The sequence below is a fragment of the Sorex araneus genome, chromosome 6 (assembly GCF_027595985.1).
Source record: "Sorex araneus isolate mSorAra2 chromosome 6, mSorAra2.pri, whole genome shotgun sequence".
NCBI classification, from domain to species: Eukaryota; Metazoa; Chordata; class Mammalia; order Eulipotyphla; family Soricidae; genus Sorex; species Sorex araneus.
In genome coordinates, this window is record NC_073307.1 from 81570694 (window position 1) to 81597988 (window position 27295).

A 27295-nucleotide genomic window follows, 5' to 3' on the forward strand; every position below is an offset into this window, starting at 1 on the left:
CCCAGGGGAGCCTCTCACCTCACCCCTGCATGGCCACACACCTTTCCCTCCAGGGAGACCCCCCAGAACGGTCTCCTCAAGGAATCCCGTCCATGACCCTCCTCCCCTGACCTCTGCCCAACCCCTTCTCGGAGAGGGGGAAACTGAGGCATGAATCAGAGCAGTTGCTTGTTCAAATCAGGGGCAAATCTCCCCCTGCACTGGCCCTGCCCTGAGTGGAGGCTCAGGCGTGGCCTTGCGGTGCTCCTGAGCACTTCACGGAAAGCCTCCCACAACATCTGTGCAGGCCTCCTCCAGGGCTGAGCGGGCTTGATTTTTATCTTAAAGTTTGATTGCTGGCTAAATAGTGAATTTCAGGGCCCAGTTAGGATGATCTCAGCAAATACAAAACGATTCTGATGCTTTTCTGTTTTGCTTTGCTGAGAGGAGAGAGAGAGGGAGGGAGAGAAATAGAGGGAGGGAGGGAGAGGGAGAGGGAGGGAAAAAGGGAGGGAGAGGGAGAGAGGGAGTGAGAGAGAGATAGAGGGAGAGAGGGAGGGAGAGGGAGGGAGAGAGAGATAGAGGGAGATAGAGGGAGGGAGAGAGGGAGGGAGAGGGGGAGAGAGCGAGAGAGAGAGAGAGAGAGAGAGAGAGAGAGAGAGAGAGAGAGAGAGAGAGAGAGAGAGAGAGAGAGAGAGAGAGAGAGAGAGACTGGGCCTCAGGTCGGTCAGACCAGGGCGATCCCGCCAGCAGGGGGCGGAGTGGGAGGAGCTGGTTCTGGTCCACCACAGGGTGGAGCGGGCGGGCTCTTGGCCTGGGTGCCCTCCTCCATGTGTGATCTGAAACCTCGCCTCCCAGTGATGACAAGAGTTGGGTCTTTGGGAGGCAGCTGGGCAGGAGCGTGGGCCCTCAGGAATGTGACCAATGGCCTGTCCAGGGCCCAGAGAGTCCCCCTGCCACCATCCCTTCCTCTAGGCGAGGAGACCCTCTAAGTCTGCCACCCGGAAGAGGACCCTCCCCCGACCAGGCTGGCACCTCACCTCGGACTTCCGGTGCCTGGTGCTGTGAGAAATCACTTTCTGGGCTTATTTCTCACAAGGGCCCAAAGGGACCCGAGGGGAGTGAGCCCGGGGCAGGGCAGCACACAGGCGAGCCCGGCTGCGTGACCTCTCTGAGCGCCTCCATGCCGAAGGGACACTAGCCCACCATCCACAGAAGCAAGTCCCAGCGGAACAGAGAATGAGCAAGTGCTCCAAGCCTCGGAGCTGAAAAGTGCTCTGGAATCTGTCACCGTGCCACGGTGAGATGGGCTTACAAGAAGCGACGCTGTTTCCCCCAGACCTTTGGCTCTAATCGACGCTGAGCCAGGCTTTCTGGGTCAGAGCCACCTGCACCACCCACTAGGCTCTCCCCTCCACGTCCCCAAGCCCTTACCTCCTGGGGCCTCTCTGACACGAGGATGAACCCGTTGTTGTCGATGATGAAGCAGTCCAGGTCCTGGAGGAAGGCAGAGGGCAGTCGCGGCCAGGTCTGAGGACAGCCCTCCCCGTGCCGGCCACGGCACCTAGGGAAGAAGCCCTTCCACGGGGCCAGCGCCGCCCAGAGCCACCAACTCACATTGTCCTCACAGCTGCCGGGACAGGGCCCGTCTGCCGCCCCACACTGGAAGGAAGAAGAGAAGCTTTATTTTATTTATGTATATTTTTGGCTTTTTGGGTCATAAGTGGTGATGCTCGGGGGTTACTCCTGGCTCTGCACTCAGGAGTTACTCCTGGTGGTGCTCAGGGGACCATAAGGGATGCTGGGGATCGAACCCAGGTGGGCCAAGTGCAAGGCAAACGCCCTCCCCTCTGTGCCATCGCTCTGGCGCCAGAAGATGAGAAGCTTTAGAAATGGGGGGTTTGTGTGTGTCTGCGTGTGCACGTGGGTGTGTGGCACAGGGGTGTGTCTGAGTGTGTGGCAAGTGGTGAGAGTGTATACAGTGTAGGGATATGTGTGTGTGTGTGTGTGTGTGTGTAAAACGTGGGCTGGCGCTGTGTGGCAGATGTGTACGTGACCGTGCATGCGTGGATCACACGTGGCGCGTTTCCTGCGTGGGGGTTGTTGTGAGGTCAGGCTCCCGGGAATCCGCCTGCAGATGTCAGGCCTCGCGCAGAATCCTCTTGGGGTGGCTCTATCTTGGGGTCCTCAGGAGCTCCCTTTGTCATTCTGCCTGGTGTCGTGGGTGCGGCCGTGTTCTTTTCACCTTCATTGCGTGGCTCCCCTCACTGGGCCCGAGTGAGAGCCCAGCCGTAAGTGACCGTGCGGGGGCAGAGCTGGGACTTGGGGCTGAGTGCGGGACAGGGAGGAGGTCCTGGGAGCGTGGCGGCCCCTGGGGGCTCTGGGGCAGGGGGCGAGGGCAGCGGGTGCAGCACTGTGGGCGAGCAGGGCTCAGACGGGACAGCGGGCAAAGCCGGGCTCGGGGCTGGAGTTGTTTAGTCCTCAGCTTCCTTCTGGGAGGGGACTGTTTGTGTCACACACGGCGGTACTCAGGGCTTACTCCTGGCTCAGCTCTCGGGGCTTACTCCTGGCTCTGCTCAGGGATCACTCCTGGCAGGACTCAGGGGGGTCATCTAGGGTGCCAGGGAGTGAACTGCGGTTAGCCGTGTGCAAGGCTAACTTGCGTTAGCACAAGCGTCTGCTCCTGCCCCAAACTAACAAGAGGGCGGTGACACGCGGGGCCTCATGGGATGAGGGGTGGAACCGCCCCCTCTCCCTGCCCTGACATGCCTTACTTCCTGCACTGTAAGGATCTTAACTTTTTTTCCCCCAATTTTTGGGTCACACCTGGCCATGCACCGGGGTTACTCCTGGCTCTGCGCTTAGGAATTATCCCTGGAGGTGCTCGGGCGACCATATGGGATACTGGGAATCGAACCCGGGTCAGCTGCGTGCAAGGCAAGTGCCCTACCCGCTGTGCTATTGCTCCAGCCCCAGATCTTACCTTCTTAAACTGTGGGTCATGATCCCCTATGGGGTTATATTAGAGGATGTGGGGGAATAATGAGAAACTTGTTTGAAAATAAATCTGTGATTTATGATCGGTAAATGTTATTGTACGCCTATGTTCTACACGTGGGGATGCATAAAAGTTTCTCAGGTGAAAGGGGTAAGTGGAGGAAGGCCAGGAAATTCTGCCCTGTACTTTCTCCTGGCTCTTCCAGGTGCAGAGGGGACACCGTGTCCTGCCCTGTGTCATGGGTCCCAGCTGAGAGGGAGCACCAATACCGGGGTGCAGAGATGGAACAGTCACAGAGGGCTGAGGGGCTCTGAAAGGCCAAGCAGGCCAGGATCCAGGAGAATGGGTGAGGGGTTCAGGGGAAGCGGGGGGAAGCAGCGCCACTGCCTCCTGGAGCTGCCTGGCGGGGCCCAGGCCCCTGGCACCCACCTGCCGTGTGGCTGTCCGGAACACCTGCTGCAAGAACCCCAGCTGCATCTGGACTCCCACCGCTGCCAGGACGCAGGCACGGGAGGGCAGGACCATGTGCATGTCAGGGGTTCGAGGTGGGGACAGGGGAGGGAAGTGAGAGGGAGGGGGAGAAAACAGATTCAAGTTAAAATGATTCAAGTTGGCGCCTTCTCCAGATGGGATCCTGGCGACCGTGAGCTTCTGCAAGCGTGGCTCCGGCATGAGGCCATCAGGTCTATTCCTCTGAAGCCACACGTGGCTGCATGACCTTTCCTGATATGCAAAGTGAGCACTGGAAAATAAATGATCTAGCGTCTGCTCCTGCCCCAAACTAGAGAGAGGGCGGTGACATGCGGGGCCTCACGGGATGGTGGGTGGAACCGGCCCCTCTCCCTGCCCTGACAAGGTCCCAAGTTGCTGCCCATGAACAGCTCCTGGCTCCTGAATGGCCATGATCCCAGAGGCACACAGACCGACCAATCTCGGAACCCAGCGGCTTTTGGCAGAAATGCATCTGGACTGTGCATTACACTATGGCGCTGTGTCACCCCGGGTGGGGAAAGGTGTTTGTCCCTTCCGCTTTTCCCCCTGGGCTCCATGGCTGCCACCTCTTTAGAGCCTATTGGACAGTCTATTGGACTGCAGTGACATGACACACGGGGCCTCACGGGATGGGGGGTGGAACTGGCCCCTCTCCCCACCCAGACGAGGCCCTGAGTTGCCACCCATGAACGGCTCCTGGCTCCTGAACAGGCATGATCCCAGAGGCACACAAACCAATCTCGGAACCTGGAGGCTTTTGACAGAAATCTCTCCAGACTTATTACTAAAATATCAGAAATAAAAAATTGCGTGGCCAGAACGGCTGTGCAACATCATCACTGTATCACTGTCATAGATGTTGCTCATCGATTTGCTCGAGTGGGCACCAGTAACATCTCCATTGTGAGACTTGTTACTGTTTTTGGTATATAGAATACACCACGGGTAGCTGGCCAGGTTCTGCTGTGCGGGTGTGATACTCCCGGTAGCTTGCCGAGAGGGGTGGAGGAATCGAACCCGGGTTGGCCTCATGCAAGGCAAATGCCCTACCCACTGTGCTATCACTCCAGCCCACGCAACATCATATGCTCTTCATAATCATCAATAGAAAACAAATTATCTAACGATGCCACTTCGGCAGGTCTGATTGTTGGGGGAAATTCCAAATAATAATGGTGGGTCTTTTGTCAAAATATTGAATGTGCTCAAAGTGGAGAGAGAGAGAGTAAAGTGGAAATCATATGCCACATAAGCAGGAGGAGGGTGGGATGGGGGTATACTGGGGTTCTTGGTGGTGGAAACTATACACTGGTGAAGGGGTGGGTGTTTGATCATTGTATGACGGAGACTTAAACTGGAAAGCTTTGTAACTGTTCTCACGGTGATTCAAAAATAAATAAATAAATAAATAAATACTTTTCTTTATGATTTACTATAAAAAAAAAGATTCAAGTTGGTACACCAGCAGATACCGGGGGCGGGTGGGGAGCTGAGCAGGGAGGCGAGGAGAAAGCTGGGGAGTCTGAGGGTGGGGAGAAGGCAGCCTCGTGGCTTCCACTTCTCCCCACAGGAGACTGTTTCCAGCATTGCCCCAGAAAAGGAGGCTCAAGCGTTGGAGAACAAGGAGGCCATTGTCCCAGCGCACAGTGGGCAACTCCAGCAGGCCCACTCTCGGTGCAGATGCCACCAAGCCACTTGTTCCATGGGACACCCTCCCCCCCCACCAAAGAAGCATATGGGCTGAGTCTAGGCTTATGGCTCACGGTTGACTGGACAATTCCTGGGGCTCCCCTAGATTTCAAGCTTTTTTTTCCTTTTTGGGTCACACCCGGAAATGCTCAGGGGTTCCTCCTGGCTCTGCACTCAGGAATCATTCCTGGCGGTTCTCAGAGGACCATATGGGATGCTGGGAAGGAATCGAACACGGGTCGGCCGCGTGCAAGGCAAATGCCCTATCTGTGCTATCACTCCAGCCCCTAGATTTAAAGCTTGACCTGACAACCTCTCTTGCTCTCAGCTGCTGCCCCAGATCTCCCAGACTTTGTAAGAAGCCTTTTTTTTTTTTTCTTGCTGAAAGTTCCGGTCACTTTGACCCATGTTTGCAGCCACTAACAAGAGTCACCCAGGCGGTTTGGGTTCTTAAACTTGAAGAACCGAGGTGTGCTCAAAGATTGGGGGTGGATGATGCAGAAGAAAAGTCCGGACGCAGAGCCAGGACCCACAGGATCTGCTCGTCAGGCTGTTTAACCTTAACTCTGTCTCCAAATCAGGAAGGAGCTGCAAGGCCAGGCCAGCCATCTCCTACCCCAGGCTTCAGCTCTCTGTGAACCGGCTACTCACCTGGGCTCAGCCTCATGCCGAGACAGTCTGCCACCCCCATGACCCCTCGTGGGAAAATTTTCCATCACATTCATTCTGTGATCCTGAAACTTAGCTGGCTCCTCTAGACTGAACAATACGGCACAGAGATGCAGATGACAGCCCCCCCCGCCCCCCCCCCCCCAATGATCTGAGTGAAATTTGATGGAAACAGATGCATATGACAGTCTGGTACAGAGATGCAGATGACAGCTTCACCCCCCCGCCCCCCCCCCCCCCCGCCTGCCCCAGACTGGAATGATCTGAGTGAAATTTGAGGGAAAGACAATTACAAGGGTCATGAGACTGAAGTTCTGGGGCTAGGTTTTGCCACATTGTACTGGGTTATAAAATGGGTGTTGATTGTTGTAGATTTCAGTAATCTACAACACATAGATTACTGACATATGAAAATATTTTTTCTAGAGTCTTGACATTTTACATGCATCGAAATGATCTGGAAGTGGAGCAAGAACTTTCTGGAAGGGTCTGTAAGTGGAGCCCATTCCACAGATGGTGCTGGGGGACCTGGCCAGCCGTGTACGGACAGTGAAGACGGCCGCCCCGCACCACGCACAGAAGCCCGTTCAGGATGGACCAGAGCGCCTGATACCTGACCTCAGTCCACAAAGTGCATTGAGAACGAAAACACAAAAACTTGAGTGAAAGAGGAGGGTTTAAGTCTTTGACCTGCCTCGGTGTTGTTTTGTCAGAGAAATGTCGCGTTCTGAAGGAATGAGAGTGGACGCCCTCAGCTGCTAGGAAACACAGCCAGGCACTCCCGAGCCGGAAGAATCCTGCGGTTCTTTCCCAGCATCTCAGAGGATGGGGCCGCAGACTTCCATGACGGGACAGGCTTTGGGGGTTCGAGGATAAGGGGTGGCTTCTCCCGGCAGGCCCCATCTCAGCTGCGCTGCTCACAGTCCCGCTTGGGACCAACAGGGGTGGTCCGGTTTGAAAACAAACCTCTCCTGGCTACGCCTTCAGACTCCCCATGTGTGGGCCACGTTTTCTTTCTTTCTTTCTTTCTTTCTTTCTTTCTTTCTTTCTTTCTTTCTTTCTTTCTTTCTTTCTTTCTTTCTTTCTTTCTTTCTTTCTTTCTTTCTTTCTTTCTTTCCTTCCTTCCTTCCTTCCTTCCTTCCTTCTTTCTTTCTTTCTTTCTTTCTTTCTTTCTTTCTTTCTTTCTTTCTTTCTTTCTTTCTTTCTTTCTGCTTATATTTTTTCAGATTTTATTTATTTATTTATTTATTTTTATTTTTAACTTTGTTTTTTGGGTCACACCTGGCGATGCACTCCTGGCTCTGCACTCAGAAATTACTCCTGGCGGTGCTCGGGGGGACCCTATGGGATGCTGGGAATCGAACCCGGGTCAGCTGCATGCAAGGCAAATGCCCTCCCCGCTGTGCTATCGATCCAGCCCCATGGGCCACATTTTCAACCCATACCCATATGCTGCCCTTTCCCCTCACCCAGCCAAGTTCTCCAGCCGAGTTCCCAGGCTCGCATAAATCTGCCCGTTTCTCTCCAGCCTGAGCTACCACTGTACCCATAGCCCCTCTCTCGCCCCTCCCCACACTGCTCCCACCCCAGCACTTCAGGGTCTAGACTGCAAGCGAGAACAACCTTTCTCAAGTGCCGTCATGACTCAGCCTTCCATCTACACCCCCTGAAGCTATCCCACAGTCCTTATTGATTTATTGGGCCACTCCCGGCAGTGCTCAGGGCATACTCCTGGCTTTGCGCTCAGGAATCACTCCTGATGGTGCTCGGGGAGGGGGGAGCCAAACGGGATGCTGGGGATTGAACCCTGGTCTGCTGTGTGCAAGGCAAATGCCCTCCCCGCTTTGCTAGGGCTCCACACCCCTCTTCTGACCCTGCCCCCCTGCCTCTGGCTCTTCTGAAATGAGGCCTTTGGGACTCCCCCGACCTGGTCCTGCCAAACCCTCTGAATTTCTCCTGGCTCACTTTTCCCTCCAGCAGGTGTAACCTGTGCTCCTCTCTGCGGGAGCCTCAGCTCTCTCCTCTTCCTGCAGTGCTCTCCCCAGAAATTTCACAGGGCCGGCCACTCTCAGCTCCTGAGCTCCACCCAAGCCTCTTTATGGGGGATTCCTCATCCTAACCTCCTGCTGGGCCTCCCCCATCTTCCCCTCCACCCTTCATCCTCTTGCTCCTGCTTTTCCTCTTCTCTCAGTGTCCCCCACCCATTAGCACGGAGGGTAATAGCCAGCAAAGCCTGCACCTAGGGAAATACCTAGCAGCAAGGCCGGTGCGGTGGGGTTCAAGAAAGAGTCTGGCAGTGAAGAAATAAATGCGGTGGATTCTGCTGAGTCAGCCACGGATGGGAAGTAAACTCGCCAAGATGCGTCTGTCCCCTCTCCAGGGCTCTGCAGCGTGGGAAACCCTCCCCCAGAGAGCCCTGCCTGCCCCAGAGCGGCCTGGACATCCTCGAGATCCAGCATTTGTGCCCTCAGTGCCTCCAAGATCTCGGGGGAGTCTGCTCAGGAGCAGGGTGATGAAAGAAAGAGACCTCCCTGCCAGTTCAGCCCGGAAGACGCAGACAGCAGGTGCTGACACGGACACGGAGTGGGACTCGGGGAGGCAGCTCCGGGCATCTGTGCTCTCCCAGGCCTCAGGCCGTGTACCCTTGGTGTGTCCACCAAATGCCTCACACCCCTAGCTTGCCAGGGTGGTCCTGGATCCCTTTCTGCTCAGCCAAGGGGCCCCAGGCTGGTGCCCACGCCTCAGAAACCTGCTGTGATCCGCTGTGTGCTGAAGGAGACCCCCCACCCCCCAGGCCTGGGGAAGAGAAACCCAGGCAAGCGGCCGTCCAAGGGGAGAAAGGCGCCCACAGCCCCCTGTCGTCCCGGGAACTTCCCCTTAAGACTGTGCACAGCGCTTGGTTTAGACCCTGGTCCCCAGGGGATCTGCCACTACAAGTCCCCTCCCTGCCCTGGGTCCCCCCACCCCCCCGCCCCCTGCCTCCCACCAGCAGCTTCCCTTGGCCGGCAGACAGGGAGGCAGACACCTTAGCCGAAAGCCTCCATAAAGCCACAGGCAGCAGATGTACCTCTGCTCCTGGCTGTCACCTCTGCTGCTGTCATCACCACCAGCAAAACAAAACAACCATGCCTGCGCATTCACACATTCACAGACGCTCACACACACGGACATGCACACACATATGGACTCCAGCACGCTCGGCAGTGCTCAGACTCACACATGCTCAAACAAGCGCACGACTCACATGCATGCACACATAAGCTCACATTCATATGTGAACACACACAAGCTCACACATATTCACACTGGCAGGCACACTCACACGCACATACTCACACATACACTGATACCCTCACATACTCACATGCAAACACACATAAGCTTCACACGTTCACATCCACAAAGACACACACTCACATATACACTCTCAATACTCAGACTCACAGATACGAACACAATCTAACAGATTTACACACACATGCTCACACACAGATGTGCACTAACACAATCAATGTCATATACTTATCCACACATTAACAAGCATACACCGACACACACTCATACACATTGACACACACAGTGACAAACACCCACAGACTCACACATACTGACACAGATGCACACACCACAGACACATAGATCACACACTCACACACACACACAGTGGTCCAAGGCCCCAGGAGTTAGAAACTCATCTTTTACTCTTCCTCATAGTGATTTTGTCTCCCTCCTTGCCTTGAGAACCCGGCCGGATACGGTTTATTTACTTCACTGGGTCCAGCGCTGTGGGATTTGGGGGCGTCTTTCACAACACAAGCAGCGGGGGCAAGCAGCCCTGAGCGAACCCCGAGCCCCGAGCACAGAGCCGGGAGGGATTCCCGAGCTGGCCATCACTTCCCTTCCCGGCTGACAGAGCGGAGACGGCGGCCAGAGCTGCGGGTTCATTAGCCGACTGAGGGTAATCGCCAGCTAATGAGCCGGGGTCTCCCAACACCAGCCGCGCTGTCTCCCCCTCTCCTCACTGGGCTGCCAAGAGGCACCGGGTGTGGGGGAGGCTGCGTTCCTTTCTGCAAGAGCTGACGGCACAGGGAAGGCGGCAGCCCGCAGACAGCTGCTGTCCGAGAGAACCCCAGGATCCCCGAGGGAAGGCCCTAGGCCCTACCTGAGCGGAGGAGGAGGTCACGTCCAGGGCTGGCCCGGGAGACTGCCTCAAGGAAACGCCTTCTCTGGGGGCCAGCGTTATTTGTTTATGTATGAGGGTGTGTGTGTGTGTGTGTGGTGCCAGGGTTATTGCTGAGCCACACCTCTAGCCTGGCTTCTGATGTTCCTTTGTGGGCGGGAGCTCACAGTCAGCCGTGCCTGGGCCCGCTCGGTGCTGGGGAGGGCGCCCAGCCTCCCGCCTGTCCAGCCTGGGCTCTGGTCCTTCGAGCCAATGCTCCATGGCTGAGTATTTTGGGGGCCACCCCTGGTGCTGCTCAGGCCTTCCTCCTGACGGGGCTCAGGGGTCACTCCCGGTGGGCTCAGGGCCAGGAACTGAAGCCAGGCCGGCTGTCAGCGAGGCAAGTGCCCTGCCCACTTGAGCCCCCGTGGCTGGGTGTTTGGAGGGAAGGGTTAGGCAGGAGTGAGAACACTCCAGCTCGGGAGGGGAGGGGAGGGGGGCGTGGGGAAGGCAGGTGAGTCCTCAGCAGGCCGGGACAGGGGCAGGGCGCGCTCCTTCCAAGGAGCAGACTGAAAAGTGGGTGCAGGAGCATCTGGTCAGGGGCATCCCGAGTCAGGAGCGACAGTGACTCCCCTGAGGGAAGCTGGTGACAGCACAGAGAAGGAGCCGGGCCAGCGGCTGGCACAGGTGGCAGTTCGCAGCGCCACCCAGTGGCCAGGCAGGTTTCCAGCGCGGAGTTCCAGGAGGCGTCCAGCCTGCAGCTCCTTTCCCTGGCGCCCAGTTCCTGCCTCCCCGGCCGTTAGCTCAGACCCCGCCCAACCCCTGGACGGCCAGGGGCTCCAACTTGGTGGTGGTGCAGAGGCCTCTGGGGTCTGGAGAACCAGGCCCCCTTCCGGCCTGCTCACCTGGAGGAGAGGAAGGAGTGGGAGAAGCTAGGACTGTGGGTGCCTCTAGGGTGCCTCCCAGGGAGCTGTGCTGTCTGCATCCCTCCGGGAGGGCTTCAGGGGATGGGCCAAGGTGGGTGCAGAGCCTAGGAGTGTGTGTGTGTGTGTGTGTGTGTGTGTGTGTGTGTGTGTGTGTGTGTGTGTGTGTATGTGTGTGTGTGAGGGCTGTGGGGTCTCCTTGGAGTACTAAACAGCCAGGCCTGAGGTCACTGAAGATGAGTGCCTTCTGAGTGACCACGTGACACTGGCTTTGCACACTCTGACCCCTGGGGGCGCCTCCAGCCACCCTTCTGGAACAAAGCGCCCTGGACTGAGACCGGAATTGGGGTTCTCTTCTCTGTAGAGGGGAGGGACATTTCTCTAACTAAGGACCCACACTCCGCTTTTTGGCGGCCGCTCTACCCTCCGTGGGGACCTCCTTTCCCCAGAGGACAGGGAGAGACGCGGGGAGGCAGGTGAGCGGCGGCGGCAGCCTGGCCAGGGAGGCCCGAGGGAAGCCGGGTGGGGGGCGGGGAAGATGGAGGTGCGGGATGGAACCACCCCTCTCCCCGCAGCCCCTTGGAGTTGGCGCGTGAACGGGAAGGGCCCTGTTTGCACTGAAATGTGAGCATTTGCAGGGGGAGCTCGCCCTCCCCGCGGCGGGCGCCTCGCGGTGTGTGCGACTGTGGCTGTCATCACAGATGGACCCCCAGCTGTCACTCCACTGCTCCGGCTCCTGGCTCAGGCGCGCGCGCGCACGCCCCGGGCCCCGGCGCGCGCCTCTCCTCCCCCCTGCCCCCCTCTCCCGGTCTCCCTCGGTCGGTCCCTCCCTCTTCCCTCCCCAGTTTGTTATTGACCCAGCAGGCGGTGGCTGCGTTCCCGCTCCCGTGCGCGCGGCGCGCCAGCCGCGCTCTGTTGGGGCCGGAGCGTCGGGACGCGCGCGCCTCTGGCTGGCCGGGGCCGTCTGCTGGTCCCCAGGGCCCCGGAGGGTCTCGGGGATGGGCCGCAGCGACGCGGTGTCGGGCTCCCGCCGAGGGTGAGGAAAGGTGAGTGCGGAGTCGGAGGGTGCGGGGCGCAGGGGCACTGCGCGGAGCTGCTGGCTCCGGGGGCGCTCTGAGCCGAGCCCAGGGCGTCTGGACCGGCCAGACGCCGCGGCCTGGGAACTCCGAGCCCCGCGCCCCGCGGGATTGTGCCGGGGAGGGGGAACTGCGGTGCCAAGGTGCCAACGCCAGAGCCTGGGTGGCGGAGAAACCAGTGAGCTCCTGCATGCCCCGCCAGCAGGGTCCCGGAATTTCGGGTGACAGGAGAGCGGCTCCGGGGAGGCGGCGTGCCGGGCTGGGGTGGCTGTCCTCGCGCCAGGTGCAGAAGACCCTTCCGCAGGAGCACGGGGGGCCGGGCAGCTGCCCCAAGGCTCCCGGTGGGGGCGTGGCTGGGAGCGGCCGGGAGGGGAGGCCTGCGCTTTCCTTGGTGCGGGGGTCGTGGGGCCCCGCTTCCAGCCTGCCTGCGGGCTGGGAGTAGGAGAACTTGCTTCAGAGACCCCCAACCCTGCCCTGCCGGCTGGGAGCCTGTGTGTCGGGGGCGTGCAGCCAGGCTGGGGTGCAGAGGTAGGCCAGGCCACCTTGCCTTCCTGACCCAGGATGGCGTCCACAGGCTCTCAGGTCACTGCCCAGCGTGCTGTGTCCTCGCCCCAGCCTGAGCTCAGGGAGGTGAGTTGGCATCACCTTGGGGGGACTCAGATAGGCACCCTGGCAGCCCTTCGGGGGTGTCTAGCCAGGAGGGAAACCCACCTGCCCGCAGGCACTGTTAGCCTGCCCCACAGAGGGACCCCAGGACAGCTGATGGGGGGCGGGCGGAGAGCGGGAGCAAGTTCCTAAGCAACTGCGAGGGTTTCTTTAGCCTTTAGCTGGGAGCTTGGTCTGGTCAAGGGAAGGAACCTTGCACCCATTTCTCAGGTGCCAAAACCAAGGGGCTCTGTCAAGGCAGCCTGGGAGGGCTGCATGTCATGGTTGGGGGTGTCTGGGGGTGGCAAGAGGGGAAAGGGGCGCGTGCCAGGCTCTGTTCCCTCTGGGCCCTCCTTCCTTCTCCCTCACCTGCTCCCGAGCCCACACCCCCTGCCTCGCTCCCTGCAGGGCCAGGCCTGGGGCTTCCCCCTGCCTCTCAGAAGGTCTCTTCGGGATCCGCCCTGGTGGATCTCGCTGTCAGAGTGCGGGAAGCCGGCGGTGAGGACGGGGTGTGTGGCTTAAAACGAACCTGGAGGCTTTGCCTGTTCCAAGCGCAAATATAGAGCTTTAAAAAAAAAAATTCCCTGTTTCCGGGCTGCCGGGGCAGCGTGCGGTACGGGGGTGCCGGGCAGGAAGAGATCTAGAAGGTTTCCTGGAAGGGCCCGGATGCCAGACTAGAAGGGGGGGAGGGGGGCAGCCCAGCTAGACAGCAGTCCTGTGCCCGTCCTCCTGCCAAGCCGACCCGGGCTACCCTGTCCAGGATCCTCCAAGGTCTCCTGGGGGAAGGGGCAGTGTCCCTGCAGCCCCCAGAAGCGGCTCTAACGGGGTGTGGCCGCTCCCAGTCTATGACCTTCATCACCTGTCTGCGTGATGAAGGGTGCCCGGGGCGCGGGGGGGGGGGCCCTTCTGCTTCTTTGCTTCTGCATGTTTAAGGAGTCAGGGACCCTTGCCGGAGGGCGTCCGCCCCAGCACCTTCTCAGGGCCGTGGGACTCGGGTGTGGGCTGGGGGACAGAGCCCACAGAAACCCCCCAGGAAGGCAGGACCCCAGCCCTGCGGGCTCTGGAGGGAGAGAAGGGGCAGAGGAGCCCCGAGAGCGGGGGCGGGGGGCTCAGTGGGGACCAGCTCCCCCCACCCCCGTCTCCAGGGGGTGCTGCGCCCACTCAGTCAGGCAGGAGCACAGGGAACCCCCACTCTCGGGCTGCCTCCTGTTCCCGGCTCCTCCCCACCCCTGCATCCTGGTGCTCCCATCCCAATTCAGAGTCTTGGTGCTCCCTCCCCACCTCCTGGTTCCTGGTGCTCCCTCCCCAGCTCCGTGTCCCGTGCTCCCAGCCCACGAGAGGAGTTTCTCTGCAGGCCCCTTTGCTCCCGCCAGCCCTGACTGGTTTGCAGTTGCTGGAAGGAGGGGCTGCCTGGGAAGGGGGTGCTGGGGGTCCAGCCGGAGGGGGAAGGCCACTGTCTTCTCTGCTCCAGGAAGTGGCTGCAAAGCTCGGTGCATCCTGCCCGCACCCCCTTCCTGCCATTCCCTTCCAGGACCCTCCCGGTGGGAGCACAGGTCAGAGCTCTGGCGTCCCTGGGGGGGCTTGGAGCTGGCTGCGTTCTTGGGTGCAGAGAGCAGGGGCTACAGGTGGGGCTACAGGTGTATCTTTCCCAGCCCCCACCTGCAAGTGGTGTGAGGCATGAGCCTGGCACGGAGCCTGGCGGGGAGGGCTAAGGCCGGTGCAGGTGTTTGGACTGCGGGAGTCAGAGTCGGTGTGCAGGTGTTTCTCCCACAGGGAGGCTTCCTGGAGGAGGGGCCAGCCTGCAGCGGGGGTGGGGCTCTGTCTCCCTGGGCTGTGTGTGGCCTGTCTCCTGGGTGGCCCCGTGCTGCCGTCTGCGGATGCCAGGTCCATTGGGAGAAAAGTCCTCACCGACTTGAGCCTGCCACCTGGGAATCTTCTCGTCCTAGAGATCCCGACTCTGCTGCGACACCAGAGATCTCAGCATTTGTCAGTCAGGCAGTGGCTGTGGCCCTCTTGGGCCCATTCCCGGGGGTCACAGTGGACCACACTTAGGGAAGCAGATGGCTAAAATGCAGAGGCCCTCTTTTTTTGGTGGGAGAAGGGGCATTCCCAAGATTCAGATGGCTTTAGTAAAAAAAAAAAATAAGATTAATTTTTAAAAAATTGGGGGTTACAGTAAGCAGTGCTCAGGGCTTGCTCCTGGCTCTGTGCTCAGAGATGACTCCTGGCAGCCTTAGGGAGACCATACGGGGTGCCAGGGATTGAGCCACACGCAGGTGCCCTGCTGGCTGTGCTGTCGCCGACCCCCGTCCGGACTGCCTTGAGCACATCAGCCCTGTCGTCCCGAGGGCCAGAGAAAGGAGGCGCCCGGTGCCCTGGCGGAGCTGCCGTGGCTGTGTCTGCGTCTCAGCCAGCAGAGTGTGCGGCTCCCGGGACCCCTCCCCTGCCGCCGTCTGGGGCCCTTCCCCCCCGGGGCGGGGCTCCCCTCCCAGACAGTGTTAATTGATTCCAGCAGCCCTCCAGCGCCCGTGGCAGCTGCTGCCTGGCCTGATGTAGGTCACCCCCTTTCTAACGAGGCTGGGTGTTTCCGGGGCTAGAGGGGGTCCTGGGGCTAGGCCTAGGCTTTGGGGGCAGGGGCACACCTGGGCTGTTCCGGGGCAGCACGCGCTCCCCGGGGAACAGGTTTGATCCCGGCACACAGACACGAGCGGGAGGAACGTGTGTTCATCCCGTGTTGCTCAGGATGCCACAGTCAGCAGCGTCCGCTCCCTTCTGAGCACCCCCGGGGGTCTGCATGGGGGAGCCCTGAGCCTCACAGAGGGGGCCGGGGCCTCAGCACCCACATTCCAGGCCATCGCCGTGGACAGTCGCTTGCTGGCCCCCCTCTTGGGCCCACTCCCGGGGGTCACAGTGGACTGGGGGAGGGTCGGAGAGAGAGAAGGCTGCGTGAAGGCCGGGGGGGTGTGGGGGTGGGAGGCAGCTCTGTGCCGGGTCCTCCCTGCGGGGCCCAGGGCCGCAGGGTCAGACACTTGCTTCTCTGGCCCCTGGTGGGTGGGGGCAGAGACTACGGCCTCCTCGTTTTCTCAGACCTGACTTGGGGGCTGGGAATGACCCCCTCATTGTGTCTGCGGGGAGCTGCCAGGCGTCCCACTCTGCCTCCGAGTGTTGGCATGTGAGGAGGCGTGCTGGCGGGCGGCCAGCCAGCGTGTGCGCACGTGTGTGCGCGTGTGTGCGTTGGCACGTGCTGAGCCTCACGGCCCTGGGGGTGTGTGTTTGCACCACGTGCTGAGGGGGGAGCCCCAGGCACCTGCCAGGGAGACAGGGTGGGCACCCGCCCTGAGCCGGGGACTCCCGCCAGCTGGGGGCCTGGTGTCCTGGGGCCGGCCCCTGACCTTCCCGGTGCCCTTGGGCAAGCCGGCTGGCATCTCCTTGCGTCGCCTGGCAGAAGAGGCTGGGCTGCGGGAGCTGGGGTTGCTCCGGGCTCGGGATGCGGATGGCCAGTGTTGTCTGAGGGGAGCCCGCGTGCTGTGTGTGTTGGGGGCCCCAGGCTGGGGGCAGAGCTCGCCCCTGGGGTGGGGGCTGGTGGGAGATGGGGAGAAGCCTGGCTCACCGCCGACCCTCCCCTCACAGCTGTCGCGGTCACCAGACACAGCCGTGTGGAGCCTCAGCAACCCACCCCCTCGGTCGGACTGAGCCGTGGGAATCCCACCCTCCTGCTCTACAGCCGGCACTCCTGAGGCGAGAAAGCAGAGCGTGTCGGGACTCACTTCCGGTCACACAGCCAGGGGGTGGCTGGACAAGGATTCGAAGCCAGAATCCTTACCCGACCCGGGGTCTGAGCCAGGCCCCTGCTGGGTGACCCCTGAACTGCCCTGGGCAGCCCCCCTACTCCCAGCTCCAGGGTATCTGAACTGTCCAGAAGGCAGGTGGGGGCCCATGTTTGATCCCCGGCATCCCATGTGGTTCCCAGAGCACCGCCAGGAGTGACCCCTGAGCTCCAAGCCAGGGTAAGCCCTGAGCAGGCCAGCTGTGGCCCCCAAACAAAACCAAGCAGACAGTTGCGACTAAAGGGCTCCCCACAGCCACATCTGAGCCCCAGGCTGTGCCCCCCACCCGTGGCTGGCCTCACCATGTAGACGAGACTGTGCCGGGGGCGGAGGGGGCGGCCGTGGCATTCCCCACCCTAGAGCCACTGCATCCCCGACCCTAGGGCGACCGTTCCAGGGGCTGGTGCTCAGGTTCCCAGCTGCTCCCCGCCCCGCCTCTCCTCTGCTGTCTGCCTGTGCCTCAGGCTCCCAGAAAGAATCGGGCCTGGGGGAGGAGTGGGGCGGGGGGAAGGCTGCAACCGGAATTCCCCGGGTGAACTTGGCAACTGGGGAAGGTCAAACATTCGCTGCCGCTGCTGCCCCCAGAGCCCAGAGCCCAGAGCCCAGAGCCCGGCCTCAGGACCCTGTGCCCGAGTGGGAGCCGCGAGGAATGTGACCTTTCAGAGCCGGGGGCTGCCGGCTGCCCTCCTGCCCCCCCACCATCCCTCACTCGACCGGCCCCGAGCTGGTGGCAGGCCAGTTCCCAGCCCGGGAAAGGGTCAGTCCCCTTGGAGTCCTGCTCCGCCCCACCCCTCGGGCCGCGCCGTCGCCCCCTCTCCCCTCTCCCCTGCCCCTGTCTTCGCTGGAGCAGCTGTTGCAGCTGGAACCCCTGAGCCTATGAATCTCATTATAGACCAGCAGCCGGCAGACAGCGCCCTGCAGCTCACTTCCCGGGGGCCCAGAGACTGGGACTCGCGCCCTGCGCAGCGCCCACCCCAGCCCGGAGCCCGGGCCCTGCCTGCCTGCGGGCCATGGTAAGAGCAGCCTGGGGCGAAGGGGGGACAGAGACATCCCTCGGGGTCCCCACCTGTAAGCGGGGGAGTGAACGCCTTCCCCCCCCCGCCAGGAGATGGCAGGAGCAGGGAGAGAGGCTGAGGGCTGGAGCACTCAGGCACTCAAGGGGGCCCTTTCTGGGTCCCACTGCCCAGAGCTTATCCCTGGACCTTGCCTGAGGGCACCGGGGGAAGCCTGAGGCCACCCCCAGCTACCCCCGAGCAGCGCAGGGAGGTCCCCTCTTTTCTGGCTTCCGGGTCCCCTAGTCCATCTCCCAACCTCTTCTCCCCAGGGAATAGGAGAAGGAATGTCAGGGCTGTAAAGAGATACCAGGCCCTCTCCTTAACCCCAGGCCGAAACAGCAGGCTCAGCGTTCTCTCTCTCTCTCTCTCTCTCTCTCTCTCTCTCTCTCTCTCTCTCTCTCTCTCTCCCTCTCCCCATCTCCCCAGGACTAAGGTTCTCCAGAGGCTGTCTCTGCCTGAGGCACGGGCCCTGGAGCCTGCCGTCCACTCAGCATGCTGGCCCCGGGCAGCGGCGCCCAGCAGAGCAGACGCGGCCTGCCGTGGAGGCAGTTCTCCTGTGAGTACCGTGGGCTGGACGGCGGGGTCCTGGGGGGGTCGGCTGTGCTCAGGATGGTCTAAGGCCTCCCCAGGGGGCTCCTGCTGCCTACATCTGGGTGGGCCTCCACAGCTCTGGTCTCAGTCTGGAGTCCACAGTCAGGGGGAGCTGGGGGCTGCCGGGAAGGCTGTGAGACCCTTCCGGCCCTCCTCTGGGGGTCCCTGCAGCACAGGGACCCATCAGCCCAGTAGGGAGCTGGCCCCCTTGTCCTGCTCCCCCCCACCCAGGATGATCCTCACACCTCTGGCTTCTTCACCCAGAAAGGTGGGCAGGTGGAGCTGGGGGCTGGTGCCCCCCTCCCTCCGGGCCCGGGGACCAGAGGCCCCTCATCTCCTGGGACACCCTGTAAGTCACGAGGCGAGGGAGGTTCTGGCAGTTCTCTTGGTGACGGAGGGCTCTGAGGGGATGGGTTAGCTCTGGCTGCTTGCACAGGGCCACGGGAAGGCGTCTTGGGGCCATTCTCCTGCCGGCCTCCTCGCCTTGCACAGCCCACCCGCCCCGCAGCTGCCGGCAGGAGCAACCTGAATAATTCACCAGCCACCCGGATCCTCTTTCACCCTCATCCTAAGATCACTCGCCACCTCCCAATACTGTGTTCTACTTCCCTGGCACGGGAGCGTTGGTGCCCCTGCGGGCGGGGGGGTTGCCGTGGGCGGCTTGCTCAATAGTCCCTCAGACCCTTGTTCGCATCCAAAGCACCGGGGCCCGGCGTCTATGCAGGGAATGGTGGTGCCTGCTTGCAGGTTTCTCCGAGTCTCAGGACAGCTGTGCAGGGGGCTCTGAGGTCCCCCTCGCACAGGCTGTGGACAGGGGCCTCAGCTTGCTCAGCATTGAGATTAGCCCAGGGGGGTCACGCTGCCAGCCCCAGGGGTCCCGCAGACGCGCTGTTCCACAGTCCCACCCTGGGCGTGGGCGTCTCTAGAATGAGGATAAAGTGGAGCTCTGACATCTGGGGGCACTTTGTCCTAGTCCTAGGCCTGGGAGGTGGGGTCCTCAGTGGGCCTGGCCGCATCCGGAAGTGGGGGTTATTGCGAGCCTGGCGGGAGGCTTGCCCACGGGACCCGGCCTCCTGGTGCAGCTCCGGCTCGTGGCGCGGGAGCAAGGGAGGGAGGCGGGCACACTGGGCATTTTCCCACGGAGAGAGACACCAGGCAGCGACCAGGGAGAGGGATGTGGGCACCGGGTTCCTTGATGCCCTCATGGCCGTTAGCCTGCTTCTGCGGTGGTGGTGGCAGCCCCGGGAGCTGGGGTGTTGGGGGGCTGACTCAGCCGCTCCTCTCGGAACCCCTGGGGATGACTTCTAGCACTGGGGGCGAGGAGGCGCGCTGACACCGCGTGGTCTCCATGGGTGCAGACGTGTTTCTGCTTTTTTCCCCCATGACTTTGGGGGAGGCTAGTGCTCCTGAGTAGTGCTCAGGGGGTTGAAGTTTCCACCTGGTGATTCTCAGCTGACTAGTCTGGCGGTTCAGGTGAAGACCCACGATACAGTGCTCCCAGGACGCTGCAGGGCGGGGATGACTAGGGCCCTCTGGGCACTGCGTGTGGGGCCCTGGGGTGTGAGGGCCCAAGCTGAGACCAGCAGCATGCAGGGAACGTGCATTATGCCCTGTTCTGTCCCTCTGGCCCATTTCTTTATCTCTGGGGGGCTTTGTTTGGGAGCCACACTCGGGGGCCAGGGGTCAGTTCCAGCTCTGCACTCAGGGGTCCCTCGGAGGGGATGCTGGGAATGGAATCCTGGCTGGCTGCAGGCGAGGCGAGCGCCCTTCCTGCCGTACAGTCACTCTGGTTCATTATCTCGCTCACGACATTTTATCTTTCCCCACGAGTGCTTGTGCCCCGCCGGGGAGGAGGTAGAGCCGAGAGGACCGTGTTCTATAAGCTAGAGAGGAGGGTTCCTCACCCTGGCCTGTGGCTTTCTCTCCGCCTGCCCCGCCCCCTCCCCTTCCCCAGGGCTCACCTGCTGGGTCACTGTGTGTGCGGCGGAGGCGCTGCCCATCTGTCCCTTCTCCTGCAAGTGTGACAGCAGCAGCCTGGAGGTGGACTGCAGCGGCCTGGGCCTCACCGATGTCCCCCCGGACTTGCCCGCCGCCACCCGGACCCTCTTGCTCTTGAACAATAGACTCAGCACCCTGCCAAGCTGGGCGTTTGCCAACCTGTCCAGCCTGCAGCGGCTGGACCTGTCCAACAACTTCCTGGACCAGCTGCCCCGCTCCGTCTTCAGGGACCTGACCAACCTGACGGAGCTGCAGCTGCGCAACAACAGCATCAGGACCCTGGACAGGGACCTCCTGCAGCACTCGCCCCTGCTCCGGCACCTGGACCTGTCCATCAACGGCCTGGCCCAGCTGCCCTCGGGCCTCTTTGACGGGCTCCCGGCTCTGCGCTCCCTGTCGCTCCGCTCCAACCGCCTGCAGAAGCTGGACAGACTGACCTTCGAGCCCCTCGGCAGCCTGCAGCTGCTGCAGGTCGGGGACAACCCCTGGGAATGCGACTGTAACCTGCGGGAGTTCAAGCACTGGATGGAGTGGTTCTCCTACCGAGGTAAGCCGCGCCCGCCCCTGGCCAACGCCCATTTCCTGGAGGCTGGCTGTGACTCAGGGCTGGGGTCGGGGGAGGGTGGGGGCGCCCTGCCCTTGCCACCCGCTTCCTGGCTGGAAGAGTCCCAGTCTCATCTCTGAATGACTAGCATGGCAGAGGCGGGAGGGAGGCAGGGGGAGGACTCTCCCTCGTCCCCCATGACTCCCACCCCTTTTTATTTTGATCCGGCGATGCACAGGGGTTACTCCTGGCTCTGCACTCAGATCACTCCTGGCTATGCTCAGGGGACCATATGGGATTCTGGGAATCGAACCCCGGTTGGCCGTGTGCAAGGCAAATGCCCTACCTGCTGTGCTATCGCTCCAGCGCCGACCCCTTTTCTTTTCAGCCCCGTCCTCACGCCCTACCTCTTCTATCTATCTCCTGACTCACGGCACTTCTGATCTCACTTCTCGTAGGTTTCACGAGGGCACAAAGTACCATTTTTCTGTGCAACCTACAAGGAGAAGATCTGGCCTTCCCTTTCGTGGTAGAGTAGGAAGAAAACCCACTCTTACGAATAAACTGTCATCTCCCAAATACCCCACTGGCAGGAGGTGAAATGTAATTTAGCTCCACAGATAAAACCTAATATTAATTTTGGTGATGATCCTAACTCCTCTTTCCCCAAATTTTGTTACCAAAACTTCTAATAAGGGACAGCTCAGCAGGAGAGCCTATGCCTCACCTATGGCTTAATTCCCAGTGCCCTGTCCCAGCCCCCCAAATCTTAAGAGGAAGCCAAATGCCTTTGACTTTGCTCCCCTGCCTTTATTTTTGACTTGGGAGGATGCTCCCATAGCCTATACAATGGAAGAGGAGGGCAAAGAAGTATAAAGGACCAGGTGTGAGTTTGATTCATGCTTCTGACTCTGATAAGCTATGTGATCTTGAGAAAACGGACTGTATCTTTATCTGTAATAGAGTAACAATACCCACCACCACATGTAATTGTTGTGAGGATTTAACAAGTAAAACATGCAAGTGTCTTGAAGAGTTCTCAGCATGAAGTACTCAATGGAAGGCATTTACTTGTTCATTTTTCTGGTAATGGACGTAGCATTAAGAGGCTTTGCAAGCCCCATTTTGGTGCCTACTATGAAGGGAATACTCAGTGGTGTCTGCTGAATGAATGAATCATTCAGAGTTTTAGGGAAGCAATGCTGTGTCTTATTAATCTTACTCCTTTAATCACATATCCATCCACAATATCATTTCTTTGCACAGCACTCTCATGTTAATTAAGAAACCTTTTACAGACTATAAAGTGCCATATAATGTGAGTCATTGTGATCATTTATTCCACTATTTTTTTTTTGGTGTGGAGAAATAATAATATTTGCATAGTTTCACATATTTTCAGTTCCAGTTTATTTTTCATACACATGATCTCTTTTCAACTTTTAAATGTGTGTCACACCCAGCAGTGGTTGGGGTCATTCCTGGGGGGGCGGTACTGGGGGACCACCTGCTGTTGGCGGTGGAATTGGTGGTTCTCACATGCAAAGCATGTGATCCAGTCCTTTGAGCCATCTCCCAGTAAAACTTGAGATGGCCATTCTTATATTATCACTAAGAAAACTAAGGCCCATGGGCCATTAAATATATTAAGACGCGTGTGCAAGCTGACACAGCCAGGATTCAGTGTCAGATCTCTGGAAGCAACAGGCTTTGGTCCAACTCAACACCCTGCCTTTACCAAGGTGGCCTGGATCTCTGTTCTGGGGTGGAAGACTTGCTGTGGGTCACACAGGTGCTAGGGACCGCGAGTCTTCAGGTCCAGGCCAACGTGTCCCTCCTAGGGCCACCCTTGTCCTTTATACAGGTCCTGGGAGCTGAGTCTCAGCACAAAAGGGCACGGCAGTGTCTAGTTTCAGAATATAGACAGAACATATTCCTGTGTGGATTCCAATAGAGATTGCTTTCAACCTTGTACTCTTTTTATTTTATTTTTGGTTTTATGGCCACACCTGGCTGTGCTCAGGGCTTACTCTAGGCTCTGCGGTCAGTTGGGGCTTGGGGACCCTATGGGGTGCCAGAGATAGAATTTGGATCTGCCGTGTGCAAGGTAAGTGCTCTGCGTAGTGGACTGTCACTCCAGCCCATTGTACTTTTTTTTTCTTTTTTGAATCACACCCAGCGATACTCAGGGGTGACTCCTGGCTCTGCACTAAGGAATCACTCCTGGCAGTGCTCAGGGGACCAAATGGGATGCTGGGGATCAAACCCGGGTTGGCTGTGTGCAAGGCAAACTCCCTTCCTGCTGTACTATTGCTTCAGCCCCTGCCACCCCTTGTATTCATTTTTTTTAAATGTCCTCTGGGATATTTTTATCAGCATCCCAGGAAAAGACTCATGTGTGCTGTATAAGATCTGCAGTAGCTGGGCTGGGCGCTGGAAGCTGCTGCCAGGGGTCGTCTGTCGGGGCTGAGTGTGTTCAGCAGAGCCTGGTAGCCTGCATGGAGAGTTCACGAGAAGCCTAACTTGGCCTCGCCAGTGGGGCCTGGGCAGAGGTCGTGCTTAGCTGGATCTTGCATCCCTGCTCTGTACTCTGTGGCTGTCGCCCACTGTGGTCAAGCTGGGCTTCTTCATAGTCCCGGGGAGCCTGTGGGCCCCGCACTATCCCCTCCTTTCATTAGCACTACCTACTGCCAATGCCTCCCCCAAACCTTCCGAATTTCCTACCCCGCTGTGCCCACACTCAGGTGCAGTGACTAGGTACCCATGGCCGGGGGCATGAATTTGATCTTGGCAGAGAGAAGGGGAACAAATATTGTTTTTTCTTTCTTCTTTTTTTTTTTTTGGAGGGGGTCACTCTTGGCGATGCTCAGGAGTTACTCCTAGCTTTGCATTCAGGACTCACTCCTGGTGCTCAGGGGTCCATATGAGATGTTGGGAATAGAACCTGGGCCAGCCACAGGCAAGGCAAGTACCGTTCCTGCTTACTCTTGCTTCAGCTCAACATTCTTGCCCCACTTTCTTCCCTTTGCTCCAGGGCGGTGCTCTCAGACAGGGACCAAAGGTCCCGGATGCTGGGGGAGGTGGCTGTGTCATTAAGACTCTGTCCTTTTGAGTGAGGGGGGGAATGCTGGAGAGATTAGGCGGTGCCCTGAGAATAGGGACAGGCTGGGGACAGCCAGCAAGGTGGGCAGGTCTAAGGAAAGGAGCCTGGAGCTGGGTTTGGGCTGGTCTCAGACCACAGCTCTTTCCCGAGTGTCTGCACGAGCTGCTCCCCCCGGCTGTCACACGGACTCCGGAGAGGCCAGACTGGACTGCCCTGTCTGTGCGAGGCTCTCTGTGTGCAGACGGTGGCCGACATTTCGGTGGTCCCCTTGCTCCTCCTCCTCCTGCAGGATCCAAGGACGAGCCCTATTGCTGTTCAAACTAGACTTTCAGGGCCACTTGTTCAGGGACCTGAGGATGAGAGCAGGCACTCCAGGCTCCAGATGCCTGATCAGTTCCTCCTTTTTCTCCTCTGGATGTAGGGGGGCACCTGGACCAGCTCGCCTGCACCTTACCCAAGGAGCTGAGAGGGAGGGACATGCGCGTGGTCCCCATGGAGATGTTCAACTACTGCACCCAGCTGGAGGACGAGAATAGCTCCGCTGGGCTGGATGCCCCTGGGCCGCCCTGCACCAAAGCCAGCCCAGAACCTGCTAAGCCCAAGCCCGGGGCTGAACCTGAGCCGGAACCCAGCACAGCCTGTCCCCAGAAGCAGAGGTACCGGCCCGTGAGCGTGCGGAGGGCCATCGGCACGGTCATCATTGCAGGCGTGGTGTGTGGCATCGTCTGCATCATGATGGTGGTGGCTGCTGCCTACGGCTGCATCTATGCCTCCCTGATGGCCAAGTACCACCGGGAGCTCAAGAAGCGCCAGCCCCTGATGGGGGACCCCGAGGGAGAGCACGAAGACCAGAAGCAGATCTCGTCTGTGGCGTGAGCGCCCCTCCCCACCCGGCCCAGGTATGCGGGAGAGCGCTGAGCAAGGCTCCAGCCAGGCCGCCCCACTCCAGCACACCCCCGGGTCCTCCCCGCCCTCCGCCACAGGAAGTCTCCCGTGGAAGCCACCCGGGGCCGCTCCTGTCTGGGCCCCCAGATATTCGAGCCACTCAAGGACTTCCCTGAGCCTCTGAGCAGAGGGAGAAAGACGCTTCGGGACTGAGCTGCCCCTGTTGGGTGTTCCCTGTCCCGTGCGTCACCATGGCTGTAAGACATTCCCTACCTCTATCTATCTCACTTCCCGCCCCACCCGCCTCTAGAGGGCAGGAAGGAAGTGATCGGGGGCCAGGGGCCACTTCCAGTGTCTCTCCTGAGCTAGGGAGGACAGGACCCCCCTCAGTGTGATCATTGGCTCCAGCTTTCACTGCTGGTGCCAACGAGCAGTCAGAGTGGCCCTGTTTCCCAGGCACAAGCGGACGCCGGGGCTCAGCTCTCCCTGTAGGGCACCAGGGCAGCCCCCTCCCTGCACCAACCATGTGGCTCCCAAGCTCGGCCTCCAGCTCCCTCTCTCCCAACATCCCCAGCACCATCACAGCTATTGAAAATAATTCCATGTGCATGTGTGCGTGCGCACCCATGCACACACTCATGCACACTCGGGAGGTAGAGAGCACAGCAGCGAGGGGAGCAGAGATGGGCCCCCAGACCCCACAGCCCAGCGCACTGGGTCCCCTTAAGTCACCAGCTGGGAGAAACCCAAAGTAGCAGCCCAGGAACCCTTGGCAATCCCCTAAAGTGGGCCACGGGGGAGGGGGGGCTGTGGGAGGAGATGCTCATCACCATGGCAACCTGCTCACACCTATTCTACAGTGGTTTCCAGGGACACAGGCCCGGAGGCCTGGAAGTCTGTGGGGAGGGCAGCCTCCCCGCCCCTCCTCTCGCCCCCAGCACAGCATCACTGCCGGTCCCCACTGCCCCGTCCCACAGCCTGGAAGCCCGCTCCCTCCTCTGTGGACCCGCTCCTGTCTGCAGCCGGGAGACAGGTGGCAGGGAGAGCCGGTGGCAGGCGCGGGCAGCATGCGGGTGGCCCTGGAGAAAGTTCCCTGCCTGACCTCCAGCACCGATGACGTCCAGGCAGGGAAAGGACTGCCGCGTTCTGCTCCCTTTCCTGGGGCTGTGTCCGGCTCCCCCAGCCTGGGGTCCTGTCTCCTGTGCCCCTGTCGCCCACACCAAAGGCACAGCACCCCTGCTCGCCCAGCACGAGGCATGTGCACGGTGCGGGGTCTCTCGTGCTCTTTTCCCGGTCTGCCCCTCCTCGAGGCCTCCCTCTGGGGGGCGTGAGTTTCCCGCAGCTCCCAGAGGGCCGGGCGGCCTCTGGTGGTTTCTGGCTGTTAGACAGGGTCTGTGTGGCGGCCAGGAAGAGGCCGCCAGAAGCGGCCAGGCCGGGAGGAAGGACAGGGCAGGGCCTGTCACCCTGCGCCTCTTCCTCAATGTCTCAGAAACAAGTGTGATGGGAGGGGGGGCTGGGGGCCAGGGAGGGCAGGCCAGAGGGAGGCCCCTCACAGATGCTTCTCAGGCTGCTAACCTTGCCCCCCACCCCACCCCGACCCTGGGGGCTTAGTCTTCCTCCCCACCGGGACACCCTCTTTGAGCTGATACCAGACCGGAAGGTTTGCTAAAGGGAATGGCGTGGCGCGGAGGGGGTGCAGCCCAAGGTTTTGTCTTCAGCCAGAGACAGAAGATTTTTAAAGGTAAAATTATATTTCTGGTTTGCTGTTTCCGAAGACCAATAAAGACTGTATTTTCCTATGTATTTCCTGGATTCCGTGGGCCGGGAAGGGAGGCGGGTGCGTCTCATCCCCACCCCCAGCAGCTACTCCGAGGTCAGTCCACACCAGGGAAGCGGCAGGGGGGCCTGGTGAGGGGCGCAGGATGCAGCTGGACGGGACTCCCGTGGCTGCACGTGGGTTGCTGTGGGCATTGGCCTGGAGAATCAGCCTATGGACTCAGAGCGCGGGGCTCTGGGTGGGGGTGGGGAGCTCAGAGCCCCCCTGCCCTGTGCCCTGTGGGGCCGCAGCCCCCCTGGGATGGACAGTCCCTTTGCCCAGAGTCACCTTTGCTCCCCGACAGGGAGAGGCAAGCCTCTGCCAGTAGGTTTTAATTTTTTTCAATGGAATCACAGTGAATTTTAATGTTACAAAGTTGTCACTGTCACTGTCATCCCATTGCTCATTGATTTATTTGAGCGAGCACCAGTAACGTCTCTCATTGAGAGACTTATTGTTACTGTTTTTGGCATATCCAATACACACGGGTAGCTTGCCAGGCTCTGCCGCGCGGGCTCAATGCTCTCAGTAGCTTGCCGGGCTCTCCGAGAGGGTCAGAGGAATCGAACTCGGGTCGGCCGCGTGAAAGGTGACCACCCAACCGCTGTGCTATCGCTCCATCCTTACAAAGTTATCCATGATAAAGTTTCAGGCCTTCAATATTCCAACACCAAATCCCATCAACACCGTCTGCCAAGGTCCCGTTTCCCTTCTGCCCCAGCAGTCGCCTCTGTGACAGACACTTTCCCCGTCTGCGTCACCTTAGCTTCCTTTCCCTGACCTGGCCCCTGCAAGCTTGCTGCAGGAAACTCAGTTTTCCTGCTCCTTATTTCTCTTGCCCTTGGG

General features: G+C 59.9%; 2 protein-coding genes across 5 annotated transcripts in view; one reads left to right on the plus strand and one right to left on the minus strand.

Moving 5' to 3' along the window:
- Positions 1 to 27295, minus strand: part of CACNA2D4 (calcium voltage-gated channel auxiliary subunit alpha2delta 4) — a 111252-nt gene that overhangs the window by 16844 nt on the left and 67113 nt on the right. Inside the window, 3 exon segments of the mRNA XM_055141561.1 lie at positions 1414 to 1476; positions 1597 to 1641; positions 3407 to 3468. Of these exon segments, the coding sequence (XP_054997536.1) occupies positions 1414 to 1476; positions 1597 to 1641; positions 3407 to 3468 (170 nt within the window).
- LRTM2 (leucine rich repeats and transmembrane domains 2) lies at positions 11270 to 26436 on the plus strand. Of its 4 annotated transcripts, none has more exons than XM_055141558.1 (5): positions 11270 to 11385; positions 17350 to 17470; positions 17939 to 18068; positions 20058 to 20648; positions 24170 to 26436. In XM_055141558.1, the coding sequence occupies exons 3-5, from the start codon at positions 18005 to 18007 to the stop codon at positions 24622 to 24624; spliced, it is 1110 nt and encodes a 369-aa protein (XP_054997533.1). In that variant the 5' UTR covers positions 11270 to 11385; positions 17350 to 17470; positions 17939 to 18004; the 3' UTR covers positions 24625 to 26436. The 4 variants fall into 4 exon arrangements, with proteins under 4 accessions (XP_054997533.1, XP_054997534.1, XP_054997531.1 ...); XM_055141556.1 differs by lacking the exon at positions 11270 to 11385 and adding an exon at positions 11566 to 11955; XM_055141557.1 differs by lacking the exon at positions 11270 to 11385 and adding an exon at positions 16380 to 16637.